Source organism: Canis lupus, chromosome 6 (assembly GCF_011100685.1).
Source record: "Canis lupus familiaris isolate Mischka breed German Shepherd chromosome 6, alternate assembly UU_Cfam_GSD_1.0, whole genome shotgun sequence".
In the NCBI taxonomy this organism is placed as follows: Eukaryota; Metazoa; Chordata; class Mammalia; order Carnivora; family Canidae; genus Canis; species Canis lupus.
In genome coordinates, this window is record NC_049227.1 from 39,584,497 (window position 1) to 39,607,609 (window position 23,113).

The 23,113-nt window shown below is 61.0% G+C and overlaps 1 protein-coding gene across 16 annotated transcripts in view; it reads right to left on the reverse strand.

Moving 5' to 3' along the window:
* The window catches only part of MAPK8IP3 (mitogen-activated protein kinase 8 interacting protein 3), a 46,120-nt gene that overhangs the window by 7,856 nt on the left and 15,151 nt on the right, over positions 1 to 23,113 (reverse strand). For 2 of the 16 annotated variants that reach the window (XM_038540810.1, XM_038540802.1), the window contains exons 3-14: positions 21,417 to 21,487; positions 21,071 to 21,162; positions 17,493 to 17,516; positions 15,096 to 15,225; positions 11,383 to 11,629; positions 10,391 to 10,493; positions 10,076 to 10,194; positions 3,767 to 3,778; positions 3,082 to 3,099; positions 2,041 to 2,098; positions 1,477 to 1,629; positions 735 to 816 (exon numbers count right to left, since the gene is read on the reverse strand). In XM_038540810.1, coding sequence (XP_038396738.1) covers positions 735 to 816; positions 1,477 to 1,629; positions 2,041 to 2,098; positions 3,082 to 3,099; positions 3,767 to 3,778; positions 10,076 to 10,194; positions 10,391 to 10,493; positions 11,383 to 11,629; positions 15,096 to 15,225; positions 17,493 to 17,516; positions 21,071 to 21,162; positions 21,417 to 21,487 — 1,109 coding nt within the window. Of the gene's footprint in view, positions 1 to 734; positions 817 to 1,476; positions 1,630 to 2,040; positions 2,099 to 3,081; positions 3,100 to 3,766; positions 3,779 to 10,075; positions 10,195 to 10,390; positions 10,494 to 11,382; positions 11,630 to 12,302; positions 13,733 to 13,758; positions 13,887 to 15,095; positions 15,226 to 17,492; positions 17,517 to 21,070; positions 21,163 to 21,416; positions 21,488 to 23,113 lie in introns of those variants that run through there. The other 14 variants (XM_038540812.1, XM_038540803.1, XM_038540811.1 and 11 more) reach the window with 14 other exon arrangements.

The following is a 23,113-nucleotide window of genomic DNA, read 5'->3' on the forward strand; positions in this document are numbered from 1 at the left end:
GCCTGGACCGGGTGGAGCCTCAGAAAGAGAGGCTCCAGGGAAGGTCCAGTGAGTGGACCTGGGGTCAGTACGTCCACATGGGACGCTGCAGGAGTTAGCAGATCTGCCTGGGGCCTGCCAGCTCTGAGTGCTGAGGCAGGGCCAGGTCTGCTCCCAGGAGCCAGGCCCTGGGCTGCCGTGGGCTGGCACAGGGCAGGGGGAGCAGAGACCCGCCCTGATCGACACCTCCTGCAGCCCCACAATTCACCCACACCTCCGTGTTGTTCTAGGGTGCTCGGGGTGGGGGGTGTGCAGGACGAGCCAGAGTAAATGGCAAGCACTCTGATCCGTGCATCACGTGCCCCCCAAAATAACAGCTACTGAGCGGTGTGGTCAGTGTCCACTATCTACCTGGGGCTGAAGAGTCAGGCCTTGCCTTCTGTGGAGGACTACTCATCTCCAGCCAGAAGGGGTCCCCGCGGGAGAGGGCCAAGGCCCCCCCCCCACAGTCCCCCTCTGCCCTCCTGCGACAGTCACGGACCAGCCCCCAAGGAGTGGAGGGCTTTCCTCAGCACCGTACTTGCACCCAAAGGGGGCGTGGGCACCTGTGGCTGCACAGGGTTCCCACCAAGATGGGCGGAGGAGACGACACAGGGTGGGTAAGGAGGGCCCCGAGACCCGGAGAGATGGGCGCCCCTGGGAGCCCGCCCCGCGCAGCCCGCCCCCCATGCCCTCATGTTAATAGTGGAATATACCAATTCTGTACAGAGATAGCTGCTTACATCCTCCACCTCTTCTTTGGGCTCACGGCGGGCGATGATGGCCTCCGACTTCACTCTGCAGGATGAGGAGGGAACGGTGGTGGGGTGGTGGCCCCGCTGGACACGGCGCCCTGAGCACTCCTAACGCCCTGGGGACCAGCAGCCCACTGCCCTGCTCACACGCGCTGTGAAGTCCCGACCCCGTCCTGGCTGCCCCAGCGGGGGAGCAGGGCTTCCGGGAACGGGGATGCAGGCCAGCTGCTTGGACAGCGCGAGGCGGTTCGGTCACCCCCACAGGCGTGCGCGGTGCCACCCCCCTCCCGCCCTCCTGTCACACCTCCCCTGTCCAGTCTGCAGCCATAGGCACCCCTCGGGGCGAGCATCAGGCTAGAAGAGAAAGGCCACAGGGAAGTGCCAAGTGCTGGGGAGGACACCCCAGAGCTCTGGGGTCCCCTCCCCTCCCCTCCCTCCTTTGTAAGAGGCTGCCAGAGACACCCAGGCCTGGTGAGGGATTCTGGCAGGATGGGGGAGGTGGCGGGGGGTAGGTGGGCCTGGGAGTGCTCCCATGTGAGGGCAGGAGGGGGAGGCTGCACAGTCAGCACCCCAGTGGAGCCCCCGTGGGGCAATGCCCTCCAGGGGACGCCAAGGAGGAGAGGCCTGGGGTCCACCCTGCCCCTCCCAGGAGCCCCACCCCCTCCTGGGGCATTCCCCGCCCTCCCATAGGCCCACCCCTCACCTCCTCAGCTCCTCCTCCAGGTCCTTGATGCGGCCCTCCAGCCGGAGTTTGGCCTGTCTGGCGGCTTCCAAGTCCCCCTTGAGCACTTCCTGCTCCCCAGACAGCTGGTCCACCTTGGCAATGAGGTCATTCTTCACCACATTCAGAGCATTTCTTGGAGAAGGCAGAAAGTGTGGACGTCCGTGTGAACCACTGTGCATGTGGAGCGATGAGGGCTGAAGGGGGCCTGCCGGGACGAGGGGTCGGGAAGGGCACCCGGGTGCAGAACGCAGGGAAGGGCGGTGACCCTGGAGGGTGTGCCAAGCCCTCTGATCCGGGTCCTCCCTGGGGTTGTGGCGGCCATGGCCCTGGGGGAGGGCTATCTCAGCAACCTCCCTGCTGGAGGGCAGCATTCCTTTTGCAGGGGAGGGGGGCAGATCCCAAGCAGAAGCCACACCCAGCGCAGAGGGGGACACAGGCAGGGCTGGATCCCATGACCCTGAGATTACGACCTGAGCTGACAGCAAGCCTGGGAGGCTCATTGGGCTGAGCCACCCCAGTGACCCTGGAGAAGGGCATCCTTACTTGGTTTCCAGAAGCTGTGAGTTCTCCAGAAGCAGATTCCCCACTTCCTTGCCCATTCCTGAAACAAAAGGCAGAGAGATGTTACCTGTGCTGGTAAAGTTAGACCCTGAGGTTACGCCGCCTGCCTCAGAGCAACAGACCTCGGCCCCGGGAGGGCACACAGGAGGATGAGGCCCACAGGTCTGGGCCCTGGGGAGAGGCCTCTGCTGGTCTTTGGGTGGGCGCCCGGCCAGCAGTGCTGCCAGCGAGCAGCCTGCAGATGGTGTTGCGCGGGTCCCCCCCTAGCTGACCCCCCACAGCTCACCAGTGACGTGAGCTGACCCCTCAATTGCTGGCCCCTCTTAGCACCCCCTGTATCCCCGAGCCCTGGGGTTCCTGAGCCCTTTTCAGAGCTGGCCCAGGAGAATAGCGGTTGGAGCCGTGGTGACAGCACAGGACGGCAGAGAGCCCCTGGCCAAGGAGATGGCTCGGCCCGCCACCAGGGCAGGGAGCAGGGCTGGTGGGACCCGACCCCAAGCGGTGGGGTCAGCAGCAGGCAGAGGAGGGAGCAGAAGGGAGGGCGGCGCTCCCTGGGGTTGGTGCCCAGAGGGGCCGACCCTGGTTTACAGGAGCTGGGTTGGGGGATCCACTTGGGGGCCCCACCGACTACGCTCTCTGCAGGCACGTCGCAAACTCGCATGTACTGACGCTCGGCCTGAGGACACACAGCCCCAGCAGCCCGGGGTCTGTTCCTAATACCCACTTGCCCTGGTCTGAGGCGCACTGGTGTACTCAGCACGGGGTCTGACCACTGTCTGTGCTCCCGCCCCCTCAGCCTGTCCAGGGTCTGCTCTGAGAGAGGACGCTGGGGGGTCGGGATCGAGCCCCCCACCCCCACCCCAAAAGCCAGGGGCCAGGAGATCCCGTGGCCTCTGCGGACCCCACCGCCGCCCCCAGCATGCAGAGCAAAGCAAACAGCTCAGAGCACCGAAGGAGGTGTGAGGCACACAGGGGGAGCCAGGAACGGGAGAAACACAAACTGAATCGGGGCCTTGGCCTTACCAAAGAAATCATGGCGCACTAGGAGAGCCGTCCCAGTCCCACGGGAGCCGGGCGACCAGGGCGGCAGGGGGAGGGAAGGAAGGGAGAAAAGACAAGCGCATTAAGCCTGTGTGAGCAGCAGGGCGGAGGGACACTAGGGCTTCGGTGGGGGGGGGGGGGTGTGTGCGTCCTGGAGAGGGCCAGGAGGCGGGACGCTCCCTCTGCAAGGACACCGCCAGGCCAGGGGCACCTGGTGGTGCAGGGAGGGGGGGGAGGGCGGGGCAGTGCACCGACGTCACACACAGAAGTCCTGGGCTGGGAGGGGTGGGCGTTAGGGTGTTAGGGCGTGAGGCCCCCCGACTTCCGGGGTGCACCTGACAGAGGGGAGACCCACAGAACTAGGCCCTGCGGCCCCATCCCAACTGTGCTATGCTTCTCATGGCTCCGTAGAACCTTAAGGAATGGCACAGGGGGATGGTGGGCCTCTGAAGGGACAGGGAAGGCCATGGTCAGTGGGCTAGTAGAGCAAACCAAAATAAGCTTCCGAGCGGCAGTAGGCTGGTGAGCAAAAGCACGTGTGCCTTAGTGGCCTGGAAAGGAACCAGGAGGGGAGAGGCTGCAGCAGGGAGTGCCCCAGGGAGGCCACCCCACTGCAGCTGGACGCCGCCGTGGGGGGTGCAGACAGACAGACGGGACAGATACGCACCTGAGAACTCCCCTGGGGTGTGTCCAGCGAAGCACAGAGAGACGGGGGAAAGGAAGTGACAAAGGTCAGTGGGTGACTGGAACCAACAAAATAAAGAGATTTTCATTAAAAAGAAAGCAACACCGAGCAGCCATCTCCATGTTGAAAAGCAAGAAGGAACCCGAGCTGATGTCACCAGGTCTGTGGGTGACAAATCCCACTGGGGACGGCCACCCTACAGGAAGATGGGAGACCCAGTGCCAGGCCCCACACCTGCTCAGCCCTCGGGAGGGGGAGGCCTAGGAAGGCGAGAGCGTGTGTGCGTGTGCACGTGCAGTGGCATATGTGTGCACTGGTGTGCGTGTGTGTGTGCACGTGCGTGCGTGGGTGGGTCAGGTGCCCAGGGTGGCCAGGCTCGAGGGCCCGCTGCTGGGAGGGAGGGCAGGTGGTGGGGGCGGCGGGCCTGTGGGCTGGCAGGGCCCCCCTCACTGGGGTCCAAGCCTCTCTGCTGCCCCGCTGGAGATGGGTGCAACACTACCACTCTGCGTGGTCATTTCCCGCACAAGGAACACTACAGTCTCTTGACTTCTCCAGAGTCTAATGTAGGAATTTAAGTGACAAACAGGTGCACCCTCTCTCCTTGCTCCCTCCTGGGGCAACGTCTGTCCGCAGCTGGGATGCTTCTCAGAACTCCGGGAGAAACACCAGCAGTGAAAGGACAGCCTCAGGGCCATGCTATCCACGCTCCTGGGCCAGGTGCTCTATGCCAGGAGACACTGCACAGGAGATCCGTGTCACCTCGGGCGCAGCGCCCCGTGCCATGGCGTGCCTGGTGCAGGACACGAGGGGGCCCGCTGGAGGCCCTGTCCCCGCCCGGCCACCACCCCACACTGCCAGCTACTCCGCGGGCCACACCTCCTGGCAGCAGGCGCAGCAGCACTTGCTTGGGCTTTGTGGATCTCTTGAGGAAAGAGTTCTCTCCGCGTTCCCTGGATTGTTCTCGAGGTTGAGCATCCATTGGTGTTCGCTGCCATCTTGTGTGTATGCACCACTGGGTTCCACTCGGGTGGGAAACGACGCACCTTTTCTTAAGCTGCGTGCATCAGACATGTCAGTATTTTCCCCTACGGCTGTGGCCACGGAGGGGGGCTCCGATCGCCAACACACTCTCCAGGATGCTTTGGCTTCCTTCCTCATGTTTTTTTTTTTTTTAAGATTTTATTTATTAATGAGAGATACAGAGAGAGGCAGAGACCCAGGCAGAGGGAGAAGCAGGCTCCGTGCCGGAAGCCTGACGTGGGACCCGATCCCGGGTCCCCAGGATCAGGCCCTGGGTGGAAGGCGGCGCTAAACCGCTGAGCCTCCGGGCTGCCCTCTCCTCATGTTTTTACACCTGCATCTTCCATCTACTAGAAACCTTTGGTGTGCTGCACGAGGTGGGGGCCACACTTCATTCTTCACCAAGGGGATGCCTGGCGAGTCCACCCCTCACATGGCTCTGGTCTCGCACCAGGGACCCCGGGGCCGCTGGCGTGTGGCCGCAGCGCTATAAATGCTTTCACGCCTGGAACATCGGGCAACCCTCGACCTTGTTCTTTCTCAATCATCCCGGGCTGCTCCCACACGCTTACTCCTCTGGGTGAACCTCAGAATCCCTTCGTCAAGGGCACTTCCGTCCGGACCAGGGGCCGCTGGGTGAGGTTGCGGGGCGGCTCCGGAGCTGCGCAGGCAGACCCAGCACGAACCACACGTCTGAGACTCCGAGGCTGGTCTCCTGCTCTTCAGTCGTGTTTCCTGACTTGTTCACACGCGTTGGTCTTTCTCAAGGTGATTTGCACACGCTCTGGGTCTGGCCGGCCAGTGCAGCCCTGCACAGTCTAACTGCCTGGCTTCTCTTCCGTTCCCTCATTTGTGAAGGGGGCACACAGTCTCCCTCGCGGGGACTCCCGTGGCTCACGGGACACCGCCTGCTAGGCCCCAGTGCGCGTGAAGTGGTCACCAAGCACGACTCCCTCACCTCGAGGGATGCACGGTGGCAGTGTGGCGCCCCTGGGACCAGGTGTGGTCTCACTCGATGGCACCCCCTCCGGGGACCGGCAGCAAGGGCTCGATTTCTTAAGTCACGGTGTGTGTGGCAAGCGGTGGCAGGAGTTTAGTGAGACCTGAGACCTGCCTCTCCAGGTTCTTTCCTTCCTTCTTGCTACAGGAATTCACAGCCCAAGTGCCAAGAGGCAGGGAGCAGGCGGTGCAGGCCCGTGAAGCACGGAGGACTCCGCTCACCCCAGCCCGTGGCACTGGTGTTTCTGAGGCCACAGGGCCTTTCCTCAGCGAAAACGGCCACAGAATGGAGACTACCAGAGCCGCTCCCTGGCCCCAGGCTCCTCCGTGGAGCAGCCACACTGGCGAGGCACAGCTCATTGACGGGTGTTTCCCAAGAATGGGGGGGGGGCATCCCAGCCCGAACTAGGCGGTGCCCACCGACCCATGGAGTATCGCGGTGGAAGTTCTGAGTACACAGCACAGTGACTCGCGCCCTGTCGCCCTATGACAAGAGGATTCTGGTTTGCATTTTCCCAGAACAAAGACCCAGTAGATGCACCTCATGAGGTCTTCTCATGAAAAGGTCACAACAGGTGCTCTTCTAGGGAAGTGACCCCAGGACATTCACCAGACGTCACTTCCCTCCCAGGTGCTCTTCTAGGGAAGTGACCCCAGGACATTCACCAGACGTCACTTCCCTCCCAGGAGCCATCCTACGTCTGCCATGGAGGTCAAGCTCACTGACGTGTGCTGCTGGTTCTCCACTCTTTCCTCTCATCACTGCTGATGCGGTTTCTCTACCAAAGTGGCATCTGGCGTGATGCTAAAAGCGCCCTGCAGCCCTGAAGATGGGAGGGAGGGGACAGCCCCGTGGCCTGGAGCTGCTGGGCGAGGCAGGAGACTCAGGCCAGTGGGATCGACCCACGGGCAGGCTGCAGAGTGCCTGGGCGGTGAGGAGGCTGGTCAGTTCTGGCAGCCCTGGACCTCGTGAGGGACCAAAGGTCTCGCAGAAGCATCAGCCACAATGGCCAAGGGTGGAAGTGACCCCTCAGTGGATGAAAGGATATACGAGGTGTGGCCTATCCGCGCAACACAATGGCACTCAGCCATAAGGAGGACCTACTACAAAGTGCAGGAACCTCAAAGGTAAGAGGCCGCTTGGACAAGGACCGCTGGTATGAAACGGCCAGAGGAGGCCAACGTGCAGACACGGGAACACAGGAGTGGCTGCCAGGGGCTGGGCGTGGGATGGTGTGGAGGGACAGGGCTGCCCACAGGCACAGGTCTCCTTTGGGGGTGAAATGTTCTAACATGATGGTGATCCCTCGACTCTGAATATGCTCCAAGTGCTCAGAGACATGCGACTGTACACTTCTAGCAGGTGAACTGTACGGTGTGACACTGCATCTCAACAAAGCCATGATGAGCAGCAGAGTGGGAGGTCAGCAGGAGCTGCTGCTCTAGCAGACCTGGGTTCAGGTCCTGACTCTGTGTCTTCACCTCACCCTCCCTGACCTCGTTTCTTCATCCATGAAATGGGGGCAGCAGCATTCCCCGGGATGAACGGCGGCCATGCATGTCCAACGCTGGCAAGACACTTCCCGTGACCATGTTGCCGTGAGACGTGAGGGGCCATAGTACAAGGTCCGGTGGGCTCCTACTCTGCCCCGGCCCTACATTCCATTTCCTGCCCCTGCCAGCGATGCTGGCACAGAAATGCAAGCTGCGGCGTGCCTGTGTGTTTTCCTAAGGAGACGGCTGTTGTCTCTTATCAAATCCTCAAACACCCGAGATGCACGGTGGCCTGCTGGGTGGTGTCCTCTGCACGTGCAGCCTCCGAGGTGGGCCCAGGCAGAAAAGTGCGCCTTCATGGACACACACAACGTGCACGGCTACCCCTACAGCCTCGTCCCAGCCAGTGAACCCTACTGATGGGCGTTCCTTCCCATGCCCCTCCCAGCCCAGCGGGCCCAACGCCTGAAGGGCAGCCGGGCCAGGCCCCTGTGGCTGTGGGTGCTAGCCCCAGCGCAGCCTCATCTGGGAGAACAGCATGCAGATGCTCTCAGGAGCCCACTTTTACCTTGAGGCTCCCACTCTAGGAATCGGTCCTAAAGTTGTCACAGGTGTGGGTGCAGACGTCTGCCCACAGCATGTGTGACGGCAATGTCCAAACAGCAAAATGCAGAACCAAGAGAGTTGAATAATTTGCAGTCCTGTGAAGTAATCTGATGTGTGGAGGAGTATCAGTGGGCCAGGGAAACGTTCACATTCCCGCTGGGGAGGGAGACATGACCTGACACGCACATGTGTGTGCTACAGTGCCAGAGAAGGTGTGGCAACGTATTAAAACACTCATGACGGCGGTAGGGGGAGGTGGGCATTTGGTGTTTACCCTGTTCTTGGCAGTTTCTCATATTATTTGAATAGTATTTAAGCATGTATTACTCTTCCGAAAATGAAAATCAGAACGTATACAGGATCATCTGAACTACATAGAGTAGAAGGATGTCAGAATGTTAAAAGTAATTTCCTCTAAGTAAATTGTTTCTGAATATTAATAGTTTTTCTTTTTAAATATATGTTTCTACAACACTTATGAGAAAAATCCCATTAGAAACACCCACTGCTGGGCCTCCTGTTCTTGCTCCTGGTCTCACCACCGAGTACGAACATCCTTTGTAACACTGAACTATACGCTCAAACATCAGCGAGAAGGTAAATTTTACCTTCTGAAAAGACTGGCTGAAAAGACTTCCATTTTAGGCACAAGGTGATGCTGGTGCGGATGCCACAAGGAATCGGTTCCCGGGAGGTACCCGCACCCCAGTTAAAGCAATCTAATCCAACAACAGCCCCAAAGCAAAGAGAGAGTACACGTGGTGGAACACGCCAGTGGCGCCCTTCCCTCATGGCCTCAAGCCCGGCCACATCTGCCGCTGGAAGCCTGGCCGAGCCACCCAAGACGGTGCCATCCACACAGAGTAGCCAAGCAAGTGCCCTCAAGTCCCTGAGGGCAAAAGGTCACCAGTGTTAATCAGTGGAGAGGGACAACAGCAGGAGGGTTGGCAGTAAAAACTCTTTGATGCGATGTAGCTCCTCCTCCTCAGGCAGCAGGCGACTGCATATGGATCACAGCAGCTGAAGCAGCCTGATTCCCATATGGGACCAGCACCTCCCCTGAGGAGGCAGCAGCCCCGGCTCCAGCTGCTGCTCCCCCCTAAGCCGTGAGAAGTGGGGAGCACCCTTCCCTAGGAGTCACCTCCATGGAAGCTGGTGTCCAGAGAGGACTAAGTGGAACCACTGCTCCCTCAGATCCCAACTCCTGCCCCCGACCCCGCCTCCCCTGCCCTGGAGGCTACCTCCCGCCCCAGAGCCCACCTTGTCCCCTGGAGCCACCTTGTCCCCTGGAGCCACCTTGTCCCCAGGAGCCCACCTCCTGCCCTGGAGCCCACCTCCTGCCCTGGAGCCTACCTAGCTAGCAGGAAAGGATTAAGTGCAGCTCTAAGGTCCTGGAGCTCCTGTCCTACAGGCGGGCTTCTCAAAGTTCAGGCTCCAGACACAAGGGCACAGGGCATGTGGTGGGGGGAAGGTGAACACCACCGAGCACATCCAATTTCCTGCCTGCAGTGCTGAGGGCCACAGCTTGCCTTGGAGCCCTGCCTGATGGGCACGCCTGACACCCATCCCAGGACGGGAAGGAGGACCCGAAGTAAGTCTACTAGGGACTGTCTCTGTACCCATTTCCTTTTTTACGATTTATTTATATATTCATGAGAGACACAGAGAGAGGCAGAGACACAGGCAGAGGGAGAAGCAGGCTCCTGCGGGGACCCTGATGTGGGACTCCATCCCAGGACCGGGATCTCGACCTGAGCTGAAGGCAGATGCTCAACCACTGAGCCACCCAGGCGTCCCTCTGCACTCTTTCCAATCCAGGTGCAGGGAGTTCTGGGGGCAACCGTGGGCTCGAAAATAGGCAGTGACCTCATATAAGCATATTCTTTGAGGAAATTGCTAGAAAGTGCACTGCCTAGACTGAGTGCTCAAAGGCACAGTTTTATTTTCAGAGTGATAGAATGTTCTAAAATTAGAAAGTGACACAGCTCTGTGAGCACCCTGAAACCCGCTGAACTTTAAGTAGTTTAAGTTTTATGATATGTGAACTACATTTCGATAAAACTATAAAAAGAAGTTCCTGGCTCACAGCTGACAGAGACTTTGCTTTCATTACCAACAAAACCAACAACAGCAACCTGAGGCCCTAGGGTCACGGGGGTGGCTTGAGTTTACCTAGCAGGTCAGCTCCTTCATCCACGTCCCCAATGACTTCTGACCCTGCGGTTGACAGCTCGTGGTACAGGGAGTCAGTGTTGATGCCAAAAGCCTTGTTCACGATCCCCTGGGTCGGGCTGTGAGGAAACACCCGGGAAGCACAGGGTGAGTGGGCAACATTCGTGGGCTGTGGGCAGGGGCCCTCCAACACTGCCCACTGGGCCACTCAGTGCCAATGCTGCTGTGCAAGAGGCTGCAAGGGACACCTCCACCAAAGGCGCCGATGCCCACAGTGAACACAGAGCCCTCCAGGACCCCAGGTTCAGGGAGTACCTGTTGCCCGTGCGATCAAGGCGGGGTTCCCGACTCATGTCCAGCTCTGGGGTGGAATCGATAATGTCTTGAACATCAGACCACTCATCACTGCTGCCCATGCCTGGGGGGGACACACAGGAACCCCAGGGTTGGGGGGGCATCAACCCTCTGGCCCCACGTCTGGAAACCCCACACTAGATCACCACCAGCCAGGAACTGTCAGGAAAGGGCTCTTCCCTGGGTGGTGCCTGGCTAGGACCCATGCCCCAGAACCATGTCTCTTTTTCAAGACCTCCGATGAGCACACCCAATGTCCCGCTTCTCCTCCTCCCCTTCCTCTACTGAGCATGTCAGGAGTGCACTGCCAGAGGCCAGTGTGTCCCCCAAATCCACATGCTGAAGCCGCAGCCCCTGGGACCCCAGCATGTGACCATGTTTGGAGATGAGGCTTTTACAGAGGTGTGGATAAAATACAGCCACATGGGTGGGCCCTGACCCCATCTGACTGTGTCCTTGTTAGAGGAACGGATGAGGACACACATGCAGAGGGACGAGCCGGTGAGGACACAGGGAGAGGCGGCAGTCTGGAGTGAGGCCTCTGGGGGCCCTAGCCCTGACGCCCTACTGCTCCCTTCTGGCCTGCAGGGCTGTGAGAAAGCATATCTCAGGTCTGAAGTGCCGGGCCTGTGATATGTGTTATGTCACGGCAGCCTGAGCTCACTGATACATCTAGCAGAACTAACACTGGTAGCTGGAAGGGAAACCTCCCTCGACAGCTTGATGGGGGGGGTCAGGGGATGGCAAGGGGTGGGACAGTGAGGGGGGGACAGCGGGGAGGGGCATGGACAGCAAGGAGTGGGCCAGAGGGGGGGGGCGGGCCAGCGGGAAGGAGAGGGCGGGGATGGGGGACAGCAGGGGTGTGGGAGAGGGGACAGCAGGGGGCCTGGACGGGGGAGGGGGTGCTGGGAGTGTCCAGCCCTGGGAGGCACGGCCGCCAGCCGCCGCAGCACCTATGCTGACGTTCCGCATCTCCTGCGTGACCTGGACCTCCATGTTGCGGCTGTTGCGCTTCTCCCGGGCCCGCTTGCTGCCCTTCGTGCCGGCACCATAGTCCCCCAGGGGCTGCAGGCTCTCGTTGAGCGGTGTGACGGCAGCCGAGGGCACGGAGGACGTGGGTGTGTTGGACTTGGTGCCGGTGGTGCTGGGTGTGGCAGCCGCCGAGGACTGGCCGGACTCGGACATCTCGTCCTGTGGACACTAGGGCCAAACAGGGAAGGGAGAAGCTCGCCATGTGGGTCAGCATGTCCCCAGGCTCCCGGTGAGGCGGGCACAGCCTGCAGGGTCAGCGGGGTCCCAGGCCACCTTCTAGAGGCCCCCTGGCTTGGCCTCTCTGGCCGGGGTCAAAGGCTGAGGGCACAGGAGGCCCCCTGCCCTCCTGTCCGCCAAGTCCTCTGGCCTAGTCCCTTGGTTCACCCAGCCGCTGCCACCTTATCTAAATGGCTTGGATGGGGCCTTTTAGCTGGCACTCCCCAGGACAGCCCACTGATGCCGCGTGTGATGGACATGAAGCTACATGAACATGGCAAGCAACCCTTTGCAGCCAGGGGGTGGTCAAAAACAAGTTGCAGCCCAGGGCAGGGCAGGGAACTCTAGATGGGGACCAGGGAGGAGGCCGAGCACGCTCTCTGATCAAGCTGTCGGGGCGGCAGCCCAGCCACTCCTGTCTCGGGTTCCCTGCACTAGGATGAGAAGGGGCTGGAAAGGGGCACCCACCTCCCAGAGACACCAGGTCCCCTCGGCTCAACTGGAACTCAAGGTCTACGTATCTATGTAAATGCAATCAACCTATAACCCCACTTCCAGACAATGGGTCACCCTTAAAACATTCCAAGAGAGACCAGCTCATTGAAAACTGCAATCAACTGTTGACCTTAAGAATCTCCCTGGAGGGGCGCCTGGTTGGCTCCATCGGTGGAGCATGTGACTCTTGATCTCGGGGTAGTAAGTTCGAGCCCCACGCTGGGTGTGCAAATTACTTAAAATAAAATAAATAAAAATTTTTTACAAACAAAAAAAACAAAAACCAGAATCTCCCTGGAGAGAACACACTGTACGTGAGTACCGCACGGGAAACGAAGCCACCCTCATCCACAGTCCCTCCTCATGAAACCATCCGACAGTATCTGGGAATTGGCCCACTTGTCTACTAACACTGATGACCCTGACTCACCCCAATGCCGTCCTCAGTGGGCAGCACCCCCCTCAGACCTTGCTACCCTCTAGGGGGTGGAGAAGGGGCGCGGCTTCCCAAGCGGCTACGGCTCGCATGCCCCAGTGGCCGTGGCCATGGCTGTGGCCGACAGCACTGGGCCACGTGTTTCTGCAGAAGGGGAGCTTCTGGGAGTGCTTTCTCGCAGGGGAGGAGCTGATGGCAGGGGGCCTGTCCGTAAAGCTGGATGCACACTGGGACCGACCTACACCCCTTTCACCTAGGGAGGGTGACCAGGCTCCCATGGCTGCCGCCAGGTGCCCAGGAGGCAGAGCTGGTTGGGCATCCCTGAGACCTGCCTTTTCCTGATCGTGTGGTGTCAGGCCAGGGCCTGGGACAGAGATGTCTGGTTTCATCTAACAGGCTCCTGACACCTCTCTGCCAGGACTCTCACTATTCCACATCCTCCTCTAGGCAGGGGCTCTCACCCAGGCCCACCATGTCCTCAGGGGATGCTTGGTGATGTCTGGGAACATCTGTGGCTATCATGCCTAGGGACAGGTGGGTGCTCCTGGTGTCCAGTGGGTGGAGGCGGACCACTACCCTGCAGGCCCCAGGATGGCCCAGACCATTGATGTGCCAAGGCGCTATGCCCCGTGCAACAGCCTGTGCCTCTCTCTCCCTAGAAGCACCCCGGTACAAGCATTTTCTATTTGGGTTCTACAGCTTAAGGCCAATTAGAGAAGGAAAAATCCTTTCCTGAGAGCCTCTGTGATGGAGCTGCCCCAGCAGTCTGTCTGCCCCACACGGCAGAGGCTTCTGGGCGTCCCACAGGTAAGGGCCCTCTGCTGCCACCCAGCCCGGGCCAGCACTCAAGGAGACATGGCCCCAGGAGTCCAGAGGCACGGGGAAGTCTGGTGGGGGCTGGGGGAGGCCAGGTACAGGAGTGCATGCCTTTCAGAGCCACATGTTTCCCGGAACACCTTCCTCAGGGCCACGGTCCCCGGCTGGTCCGTGCCCGGCAAGCTCAGGTCTGTGGGTTTGCAGTGGGCCTCCTTGACCCTGGAAGTCACCGAAAGGAACCGTGCAGCGTGGCCAGGCCTCCCCCAGTACCTGGCTCTCCCTGACCCTACAGGCCGCCACCTACCCATGGGACACTCCCCTGGCCACCACTTACCTAGCAGCAAACCTCTCAACCTCCTAAACACCAACGTGTGGCAGTGACCTCCAAATGCAAAGAACCCAAACTCTTAGCGGTCATTCCTCACCATGAGTAGCCACAACTGTTTGGTTAAAACACTGAAAATACAGCACATAAAAACAAAAAACAAAACAAAAAACAACAAAAAAATTAAGAAATTAGAAAAACCTTAAAACCTAGAGCACGAAATAAAAAGAACTTAAACGTAATTTTAAAAAAATCAAATCAAATACACCTACAAACTGAAACATACAACAGTGGGATGAAAACCCAGGCTACTTCAGATGACGCGGCAGGAGAAAGAAGAGACAGGCGGGAAGAAAGCTGGCTCGGCCGCAGGCAGGCCTCTTTGGCCGCTGCAGATGACCCCACAGGCCCCTGCCCTTCTGCCCGGCTCCCCACACAGACAGGGCAGTCCATAATGGGGACGAAGGGTAAGCGCCTAGGTCAGAGGTTGCAGACACATGCTCCCTGTCTGGGACAAAAGCTGAAGCGAGCAGGGTCACTTTCTGGCAGAGTGGGCAGCTTGCAGCGCCTCCTGCAGGCAAGCTGGACGCCCAGGGACAGAGGGACAGTCAGCCACAAGCTGCAGCAGGAAGAAGCTTTGGGAGAAGTCCAGGCCTCGGATCCACCAGCCTGGCCTGGAGGCCCAGCAGCGTTGCCTTCTGCAACCCCGAGGGTGGCATCCTTACCTGGCGACGCGGCCACAGCCTGTCTGACGGAGGCAGGGCTGAGCTCATGGACCAGCACTGGCCACCAGTGACCAGGGGCCCTGAGCGAGCCGGGTCAGGGGGAGTCCCTGCCCTGGCTTTCTCGGGGGGCCCGCTGAGAGGCACATTCCCCTGTGCGTGGCGCACATCCAGGACGGCCACCTCTCCAAACTTAGAGACCCAGCAGTCGTTAGCACAGACAGGCACCATCTAGAGGAGAGATGCTGGCTCCTCACCCTGACTTTCTCCCGGTGGAAGTGCAAACCTTAGACACCAGGATACGAGATGTCCTGGGCTGATGTCCAGTGTGGCCTCAGGGCTCGTACTCTGGGACGGGTCTGGGGGGACAGGCATGCTTGTGCCCCCCAGAGCAAAGGCTCAGCTCGGCCGAACAGATGGGCATGCCCTGGCTGCAGAGGCCCTGGCTGCTGCCCGCACCCCCTGAGCTGGTGCTTTCCTTGGGCGCACACCTCGGAGAACAGCCCCACCACCCCAGGGCCAGGGGCCAGGAGGGGGAGCTGCAAAGGGTTGTACACACAGACGCTTCCTGAATGAGCATGGGCGACAGAGAGGGACCCTCACTCCATGGTACGGCTACAAAACCTGGTAGCTGGAGCTGAGGTCACTCGGGTGCCAGTGGTCCCCCGCAGGCGCGAGCTTGCCCCCCATCTGTGCACGTACCATGCCCTCGGCCAGGGGGAAGACATTCAGAGAGGTGGGGCGCTCCTTCCTGCTGAAACATGAGGGAGAGAGCAGGGAAGTGCATGTTAGATGAGGCGCACAGCTCCAGAACTGCAGGCTCTGGGGGCCCTGGGGCCTGCCCTGCAGACCCAGCTGCTATGGCCGAGGGCCAGATGTGGGCGGGGCCGGAGGCTGCCTGCTCCCTGAGCTATGGTTCCCTGGAACCAGACCTGTTCCCACGTTCAGGGGCACCTCAGCTGCACTGCAGGCCGAAGGGGCTCTCCCCTTCCCTCCATGGTGATTTGTCACGTTTATAGTTATTTTGATTTTACAGACACCTGCTCTGTTCGCTAAGAAATCCCACAGCGGTGCCAGCAGCAGGCCCCTTGGCATCGTGGCCAGCACAGGTGTTCCAGGGTGACCACGGCTCCCCCGACGCTTTACTAGGGGGAGCCCAGACGTGCCTCCGGGCTGCCAAGGGCCCCACGTCTGCCTCCTGCGGCCAGGCGGCAGGAATCAACCCTTCTGCCCTCTCTTTGCTCCCTGTCCACTGCCCTCCGCCTTCACTGTTCCTTCGAGAGATCTTCTCAGTGTCAGACGTTGGCGGGATGCATACAGAGTAACAGGGGGCCCATCCTTCATTGGGTGTTGCACCCTGTATGGCCCACGGGGGTCCCTTTCTCCTGCTCCATGTGGCTCTTCCCGGTTGTCACGAAGCGCTGACCCCAGAGGGGGTTCCCTTAAAGGAGGCCAGGAGACTGCTAACGGCAGGCGCCAGGAGTCAGGGGGGACGAAGCCAGAAGCTGCCCGCTGGGTTTAGTCCGAGGAGACGCTCCAGGTGGGCGGCGGCCAGAAGCCCGGCCCGGGAAGCGGGGTTCTCTGGCTGGTGCCCCCGGGCAGTTCTAGGACTGGCCAGGGCTGGGATGAAGCAGGAGGAAAGCACAGTCTGAGCAGGAGTCCTGGCTTGTCTGCCCTGAGGCCGGCTGGTGGGTCCTGTTCAGCCAGATGCCGCCTCCCGCAGAGCGGCCCCGGGAGCGGAGCGAGGCTGTGGCAGGAACACACACACACAGAGGAGTGGGTGCTCCTGAAGGGTGGGAGCCACCAGCACCTCCACATTTCAAGGCCTAGGCCGCTCAGGAAGCTGGTCTCCCGTGGACAACCGCAGGTGCCTCACGCAGCCCTCACCCCCTGCGACAGGGACACGGTCTCAGCTGGTCACCTGAGAGTTAAAGACGCTTAGACGCTAAGAAAGGCACCAAGTCATGCCGCTCCGAGTCCGTCCACAGGTACCTGGACACTGCAGCAGGTCCCCCCGAGGCTCTGGCTGCGCCCGGCCCTCTGCACAAGTAGCCCCGCCTGCTCCCGGGGGTCGGGGAAGGCGCCGGCCGCTGCGTGGAGCACATCCCTAGGAGGGTCCAGGCACATCCTTCGCCCACTCTGCCTCCGTGGGCTCCCAGTGCCACTGCTGGAACCCCTGTCCGGGGCCCCGCTCCACCTCGGGAGAAATGCACAGTGGATCCCTCGGCACCAGGCCAGGGGCAGACTGAGCATCTTGCCTCCAAGGACAGGGGCATGTGCCCACCACCTGGTTCTGCTGCTGTGCACGGACATGCCGCGCCCGGAGACAGCCAGGCTGCCCTCCTGCAATGGGCATCGTCCCCAGGAATCGAGCCCCATCTTCTCTCTCTGCTCCTCACGGAGCCACAGGTGGCCTGCTCCACGAGCCCGGGGGCACGGCGGGGCACTGCCGCCAACAGCCCAGACCCAGTCCCCTTGTCACATCCCCGCTGCTCCTTCGAGAGATGTCAATGCTTGTCCACTTCAGAAGCCGCAGTCTGGGGGAGTCACATGGCCCGCGGAGGTCAAGCTGCCTGCACGGGTCACGGTCATACCAGCGGCTCTGGGCCCAGAGCTCGAAGTGCTGGAGCCGCCTATAAGTCCAGGTCCATCTGACGCCAGAGGGCGGGGTCTCCAGCCCTGCCAACCACCTCCCTGCAGTGCCGGCCCCACGCTCAGGCCCGAGGCTGACCTATGACCAAGGTTGTGTGTGCTGGGCGGGGGCCCCTAGCTAGCTAGTGGCCACTAGCTAGTCTGAGGCTGTCTTGGGGACCTGGGTCTCGCCCGCTGCCTCTTCTGCATGGCCTCTAAGTGCCACACCCACGGTCTGTGATCTGTAATACTGCTGCAGAAAATCTGTCGGGCCGGCCAAGGACCAGCCCCATGCCAGTGATTAGGAACCACCAGCAGGATGGACTCTCCCGAACCCCAGGGCACCCCGGGCGCCCCACATGGCAGCAGGAACGCTGCCCCAGGCTTTACCTTTTCCTCCACGACTGGCGAGGACTGCAGGGCGGCGACAGACACAAGGCAGCACACACCGGCGACAGCACAGGGACGAGACGAGAAGACAGTATTAGAGGGCACAGGTCAGGGGTCAGGTCACATGGAGGGTGAGCATGTGGGGCGGAGGGCTTCCCTCCGCAGAGACAGACACATGTGGAGACATGTGGACATCTGCACGTCACACACACACGACAGACACGTGACCGTCTCTGCCTCACCACACTCTCCGCCCGGGCAGTGGGGGGTGGGCCCTCCCAGGGAGGGCAGGGCTGGAGCATGGGCACACACATGCTCACGGCCCACTCAAGCTCTCTGGTGTTTCTCCAGACATGCACACCGAGAAAACCAGGCCAGGGGTGAAGGGAAATGGTGTGGCCACCATGGGGGGCTCCCAGCATTGAGGACGAGGCCCTGCAGGATGGAGCCAGGCCGTGTGAACCAGGAAGCTGAGGCGGACATGCTTATTTGTCCCCAGAGAACTGTGGCAGGAGAGGGCACACCCCAGAGAGGCGGGCCTTCCAGGACCCCACAGACGCAGCACAGCACCGCTGGAGGCAGACGCCGTGCCCAGCACAGTGGGGAAGGCTCCTGCTTCCTCCCTCCACCTGCCTCCCCTGTGGAGCCGCAGGGAGAGGCTGCTGCCCTGGGGCTGTCAGACAGGCACGGGGTGCCCTCGAACGCCTGGTCCCCGGTGAAGCGGCTGCAGGGGAGGCAGGTCCAGCTGGGGGCTGGTTCCGGGGGCTGGTGAGCGAGGTGACCATGGGGGACGGGCCAGCAGGGTGATGGGGGCAGCCCAGACCCACAGCACCACCTGTCTGCCTCCCAAGCAAGGCCCCACAGAAGCACGCTCCTCTCCGTGGCCATGGGGACGTGGCAGATGCAGGCCACGCGGGTCTCGGCTGGCAGCCAAGAGGCCTCTTCCTGCAGGCAGGAATCTCTCGCCCACGGGTCTGGCTCAGGAAGGTCTAGTAATGGAGCGCCGGGGGCCCGCCGCCATGGAGATCATACACACCTCAGCCTTGGGGTTCCCTTCAGGCAGGATCAAACCGGGGAGAGGGGGCTCAGCGGAAATGTGGACCAGAGCCCCTTGCTCTCCTGGATAGCTGCGGGGTCCCCTTGCCCAATGACGGGGTCCTGCGGGCCTCGACCGGGTGTGGGACAGCCCCGGGCAGGACAGCCGCCCCCGGAGAGCAGTGCTCCCTACGCCAGGCACCGAAGGTCCCCCGACCCAGGAGTGACACGCGGGCCCTGCGGGCAGCAGGACAGATCAGCACGAGCACAGCCTCCTGCGGGGCCTCCCTGAGGGAGGAGGGCCTACGTGGCCTCCAAGGGCTGCCGTGGAGCCTCAGAGGGCAGCCCAGGCAGGACCCCGCAGCCAGCCCCTCTGCAGTGAGTCCTGATCAGCAGAAGGGTGGCGCCGGCGACAGGCCGGAGCCCAGCTCTGAGCACCAGAGTGCCGCAGGGCCTGGGGCCAGGCTCAGTCCACGCGGGCTCAGGACCAAGGGAGCCGCAAGACACGTGGGGACAGCAGGCTCCAGACCAGGTCCTGCCTGCAGCGCAGGGAGATCCGTGGAGAGCAGCCCCGTCCCGTAGCCATGGACCCTCCACGTCCAGGAAGAAACCAAAGCCTGATCTGCGTCCGCTGACAGCCACCAGTAATGGCCCGGACCCTGAGGGCCTGGCTCTGGCGCCTGGGCCGCTCCTGCTTTTGGCCAGGCCCACATCATCCTGAGGTTCCGAGGACACATGTTCTGTGGCATCCCCAGGGCCCGGGGTGCTGGCCATGCTGACTTAGGGCCCTGGACATTCATGGCCTCCCAGTCCTGAGTTCAGAGATCACACCTCCTGGGCTTCCGGGAAAACTGGGCCCTTTTCCCTGGGCGTTCTCCTTCGTGACCTTCGCGGTGCTCCTGCCTTAAAGGAGCTGGCAGGGAACCAGCTGAAGCTTCCGGAATACTGCAGCTCTCAGGAATTGGCCGAGAGCCCAGCGCTCATCAGAGATGCCCAAGCCGCCCAGCCGCTGTGGCCGCAGTGCAGAGGGCCCTGCCCGATGCCCCATAGGAACCCCCCAAAGCCACCTCCGCCCCAGGTCAGCATCCAAGTGCAGTTACTCAGAAATCCTCCTGGTGACTTCGCGGTGCGCTCAAGAGAAGCTCCCCTGGCCGTGAGCTGGGAGCTTGGAAACAGTCACTTCCCACCATCAGACATTCACGACAGTCCTTCAAACTGTGGTCCGTGTTCTCGCTTGGCGCGGAGCCGCTAACCAGCAACCTGTGAGACTCTCCAGGGCTGGAGCGCACCTGGCTGCCTAGAAACACACAGGCATCAAGGCGCCGCCTGGCCTAGGTCCTGCTTGGCCTTTGTGCACGTGCTCAGTGTTTCTGAGTTGTACGCCTTGAGCGCAGGGATGCCATGGCTTTGCCGCTGGGACCAGACCATGGCCGGTGACACCAGAGTGGAAGGGCCCAAAGCCCTCCTGCTTGTGGTGCAATCGCTGGAGAGGCAGGCCCAGACAGAGCTTCGTGGCCAGCGAGCGACGGGGCGTGGCCAGGGCTTCAGGCGTTGGCCTGAAGGAACGAGGACCAACAGCTGGGCGCCGTCTGCGTGACCTGGGATTCCAACCTCCGGCCCCTCCTCCCAGCTATGAGGGCCTGGAGACGTGGGTACCCCTCACCTCACCCCCAGGCCCGGGTGGACGGCCTTGGTCTCCCACAGGCCAACCCCCACACACGCTGGCTACACCCCAGAGATGATGGCTGACGGTCTGCGCCCTCGGAGACCTCAGTCCGGCCTTATCCCGACCAGAGGGCACAGAAGGTGATCACCTCCCCCACTGCAGACGAAACCGGCACCGCTCCCAACCCCAGACAGGCAAGGGCCCCAGGACCTACTGGTGCCGCCCTGACCAGCCTGGGGGTCGCCAGAGTGTCCGGGTCGCTCCCCTGCCCACGCACTTGGCTCTCATGATCCGAGCTATTCACGGCCCACAGAGGCCCCCGGAGCCCTGGGTCTGTGACGGGGGAGCCGTTGTGCCTACGTGTACAGATCCACATCCCACAGGGATCAGAACCTTCATTTCCGATTCATCCAGGTAGATACTACCTGCTTCATTTTGTGGAGGAGAAAACGAGGCATGGGGCTGCTCCCCGACAGGGGTCAGAGCTGGGCTTTGAACCTTACCAACGGCCCCAAGTGCCAGCATCCTGCACCCAGGCACCACCCCTCCTGCCACCATACGCGGTGTCTCTGCACCGGCCTGCACGTGACCCCAGAAGCCCGAGTGTTGATGTCGAGGCCACAGACAAATATTAGGTGGTAGGTGCACCCACAAGCACAGCATCTTATCAGGACCCGCCACCCCATTTTCCCTGGGCCTTTGTGACTGCATGTGGCAAGCAGAAGGCCTGCCATGTGCCCCAGGCCCTGAGCCTGAGCCACGTGCACATACACTCCTGCTCCGGCCACACACTCTGACCAGACCCTCTCCTGAGTCAGGGGTGGACACAGCTCATCCGGAGCACCTGGGGATGAGGGATACCCACTTCCCGCCTTACCTCCTCCCCGGCAGGCTACCCTCAGTTTGGCTGTTTCCCCCGACTTGCTGCATCTTGGACCTCTCGATATGTTCCACGTAGGTCTGGATCATCTGCAGAGGACAGAAGTGCGGTAAGTCGTTCCTGTTGACCCAGGCCTCTCTTCCCTCCTCTAGCCCACGCAGTATTTCAGGCTCACGGTGCTGACAGCAGTACGAACATGTTTGTGGAGTGCAGCCCGACCAGCACACGGCTGACGGCTTTCCGGCTGGGGCAGCGGAAACCAGAAAGAAGAGGCCAGAAAGGCAAGCCCGGGCCCGTGGCACACGTCTCAGTGTGGCCCTGCCAGTCAAGGCCAGGCACCTACCTCTGTGTGCCGCTGATGCAGAGCGTTATACTCCTTCTTCATCTCCGACTCTCGCTCCTCCAACCGGGAAACTGGAAAACACAGCCATGGCCTGTCAACAACGCAGCCCACTCCTCCCCCTCCTCACTCCCTCGGGCCCTGCATGTGGGCAGAAGGTTCCAGGACAAACTGACGCCTGTTGCAGAGTGCAGTGGCACCACCAGTCCAGATGGGTACTGTCAGCAGAGAGCCCCGGCAGACGAGAAGGCAGAGACAAGAAGGCAGACGCTGGCTGGCCTGGGAGGCACATACTGTGCGTGCTGTGTGACTTGAGGGTGATCAGTTCTGCCGCGGAGAGAAACAAGATGAACGAAGCTCACCCCCGGGGCTACCATCCGTGCTTGAGATGCGGGGAGCTCACCAGGGTCAGGTGGAGGCAAGATGGGGAGCAAAGTGGCTTGTAGAAAGCGGTGAGGTCGTATCTGCATAACCTCCAGGGTGTGTGGAAGAGCAATAGCACATCTGCCGTGTGCACAGAACATGCACGCATCTGGGACTCACACCAAGGGCTGGAAAGACCAAGGTGCGCCGACGCCACCTCTAGGCTGCCCTGCTGGCCCTGCATGTGCTCTGCACATGACACCCAGCTAAGTCATCTGACCAGTTGACGGGCCTGCTGGGCATCCTGCCCACTGCGTACCTCCACCGGGGCAAGCGTGCTGGCCCTGGATGCTTTCTGCCTGTGGTCCTTTGTTCAAACTTCAGCTGTGTCCCTGTAGCCCAGCAAGTGGAGGAGCGGATGCATGGAGCGAGATAGGACGTGCGATGGTCGTGGGACCTGGTGCTCATGGTGTGAGCTGCCCTGCTTCAAACTGATCTAACAGGGGCACCAGTCCACGTGTCGCTTCGGTCCACATGCTGTCCTGCTCTGTGGTGTCGTTCTCCCAGCAGTGTCCTTAGAGGCCACGTGTGTCCAGGCTGCTCTGCACCTGACAGCAGGGGCATGTGCTCCTCTAAGCAGTGCTCTGGGGACCACACTCTGAGGAGCTGCAGGGGCGCCAGAAGGAAGCAGAGGTCAGAGTGCACATGATGCTCGTGCAGCTGGCTGCCAGAGGAAGGCCCTGTCCTGGGTACAGAGTCTCTGTTCCAGCCTTGGGAGGGGCTGCCTGTGTGTGGAGCAGGCCCTAGGGAGGACCCCTCCTGGCCTCCCTGCTGGGCAGGTGTGCAGGCCACCGCCTGGCTGGAGGAGCCCAATGCTTGCTCTCCCCTCCTCTGGCTCATGGTCCTGCTGCCACCAAATGAACAACTTTAGCCAGTAACTTGGAGTTTATATTGTTTTCCAAGAAGAGCCAGAAAGTTTTTGTATATGAAAAGACTCTAAGCAAAGGGAATGAAGAGGACTCTGTAATCACAGAAAGGGCTGACCCATGCATGCCTACAACAGGCCTTTTGGTTCGCTTTCATTGTGTCTGTACGCATGCATGAGCTGCTGGGCCAGGGGTTGCCTGCGCATCTCTGACTCAGCCGCAGAGTGCTGGTCTTTGCAATAGGCCTCAAGTCTTCAGATCATTTCCCCCCAAAGCAAGAGATGAAGGGACCTGCCACCCAGGTCACCAGGGAAACCAGCACACCAGGCCTCCATCACAGGAACGTCTGCTGATGGTTCACGGTAGCTCTGGCCGCAAAATGTGAACAAGGACCGGTGAAAACTGAAATAA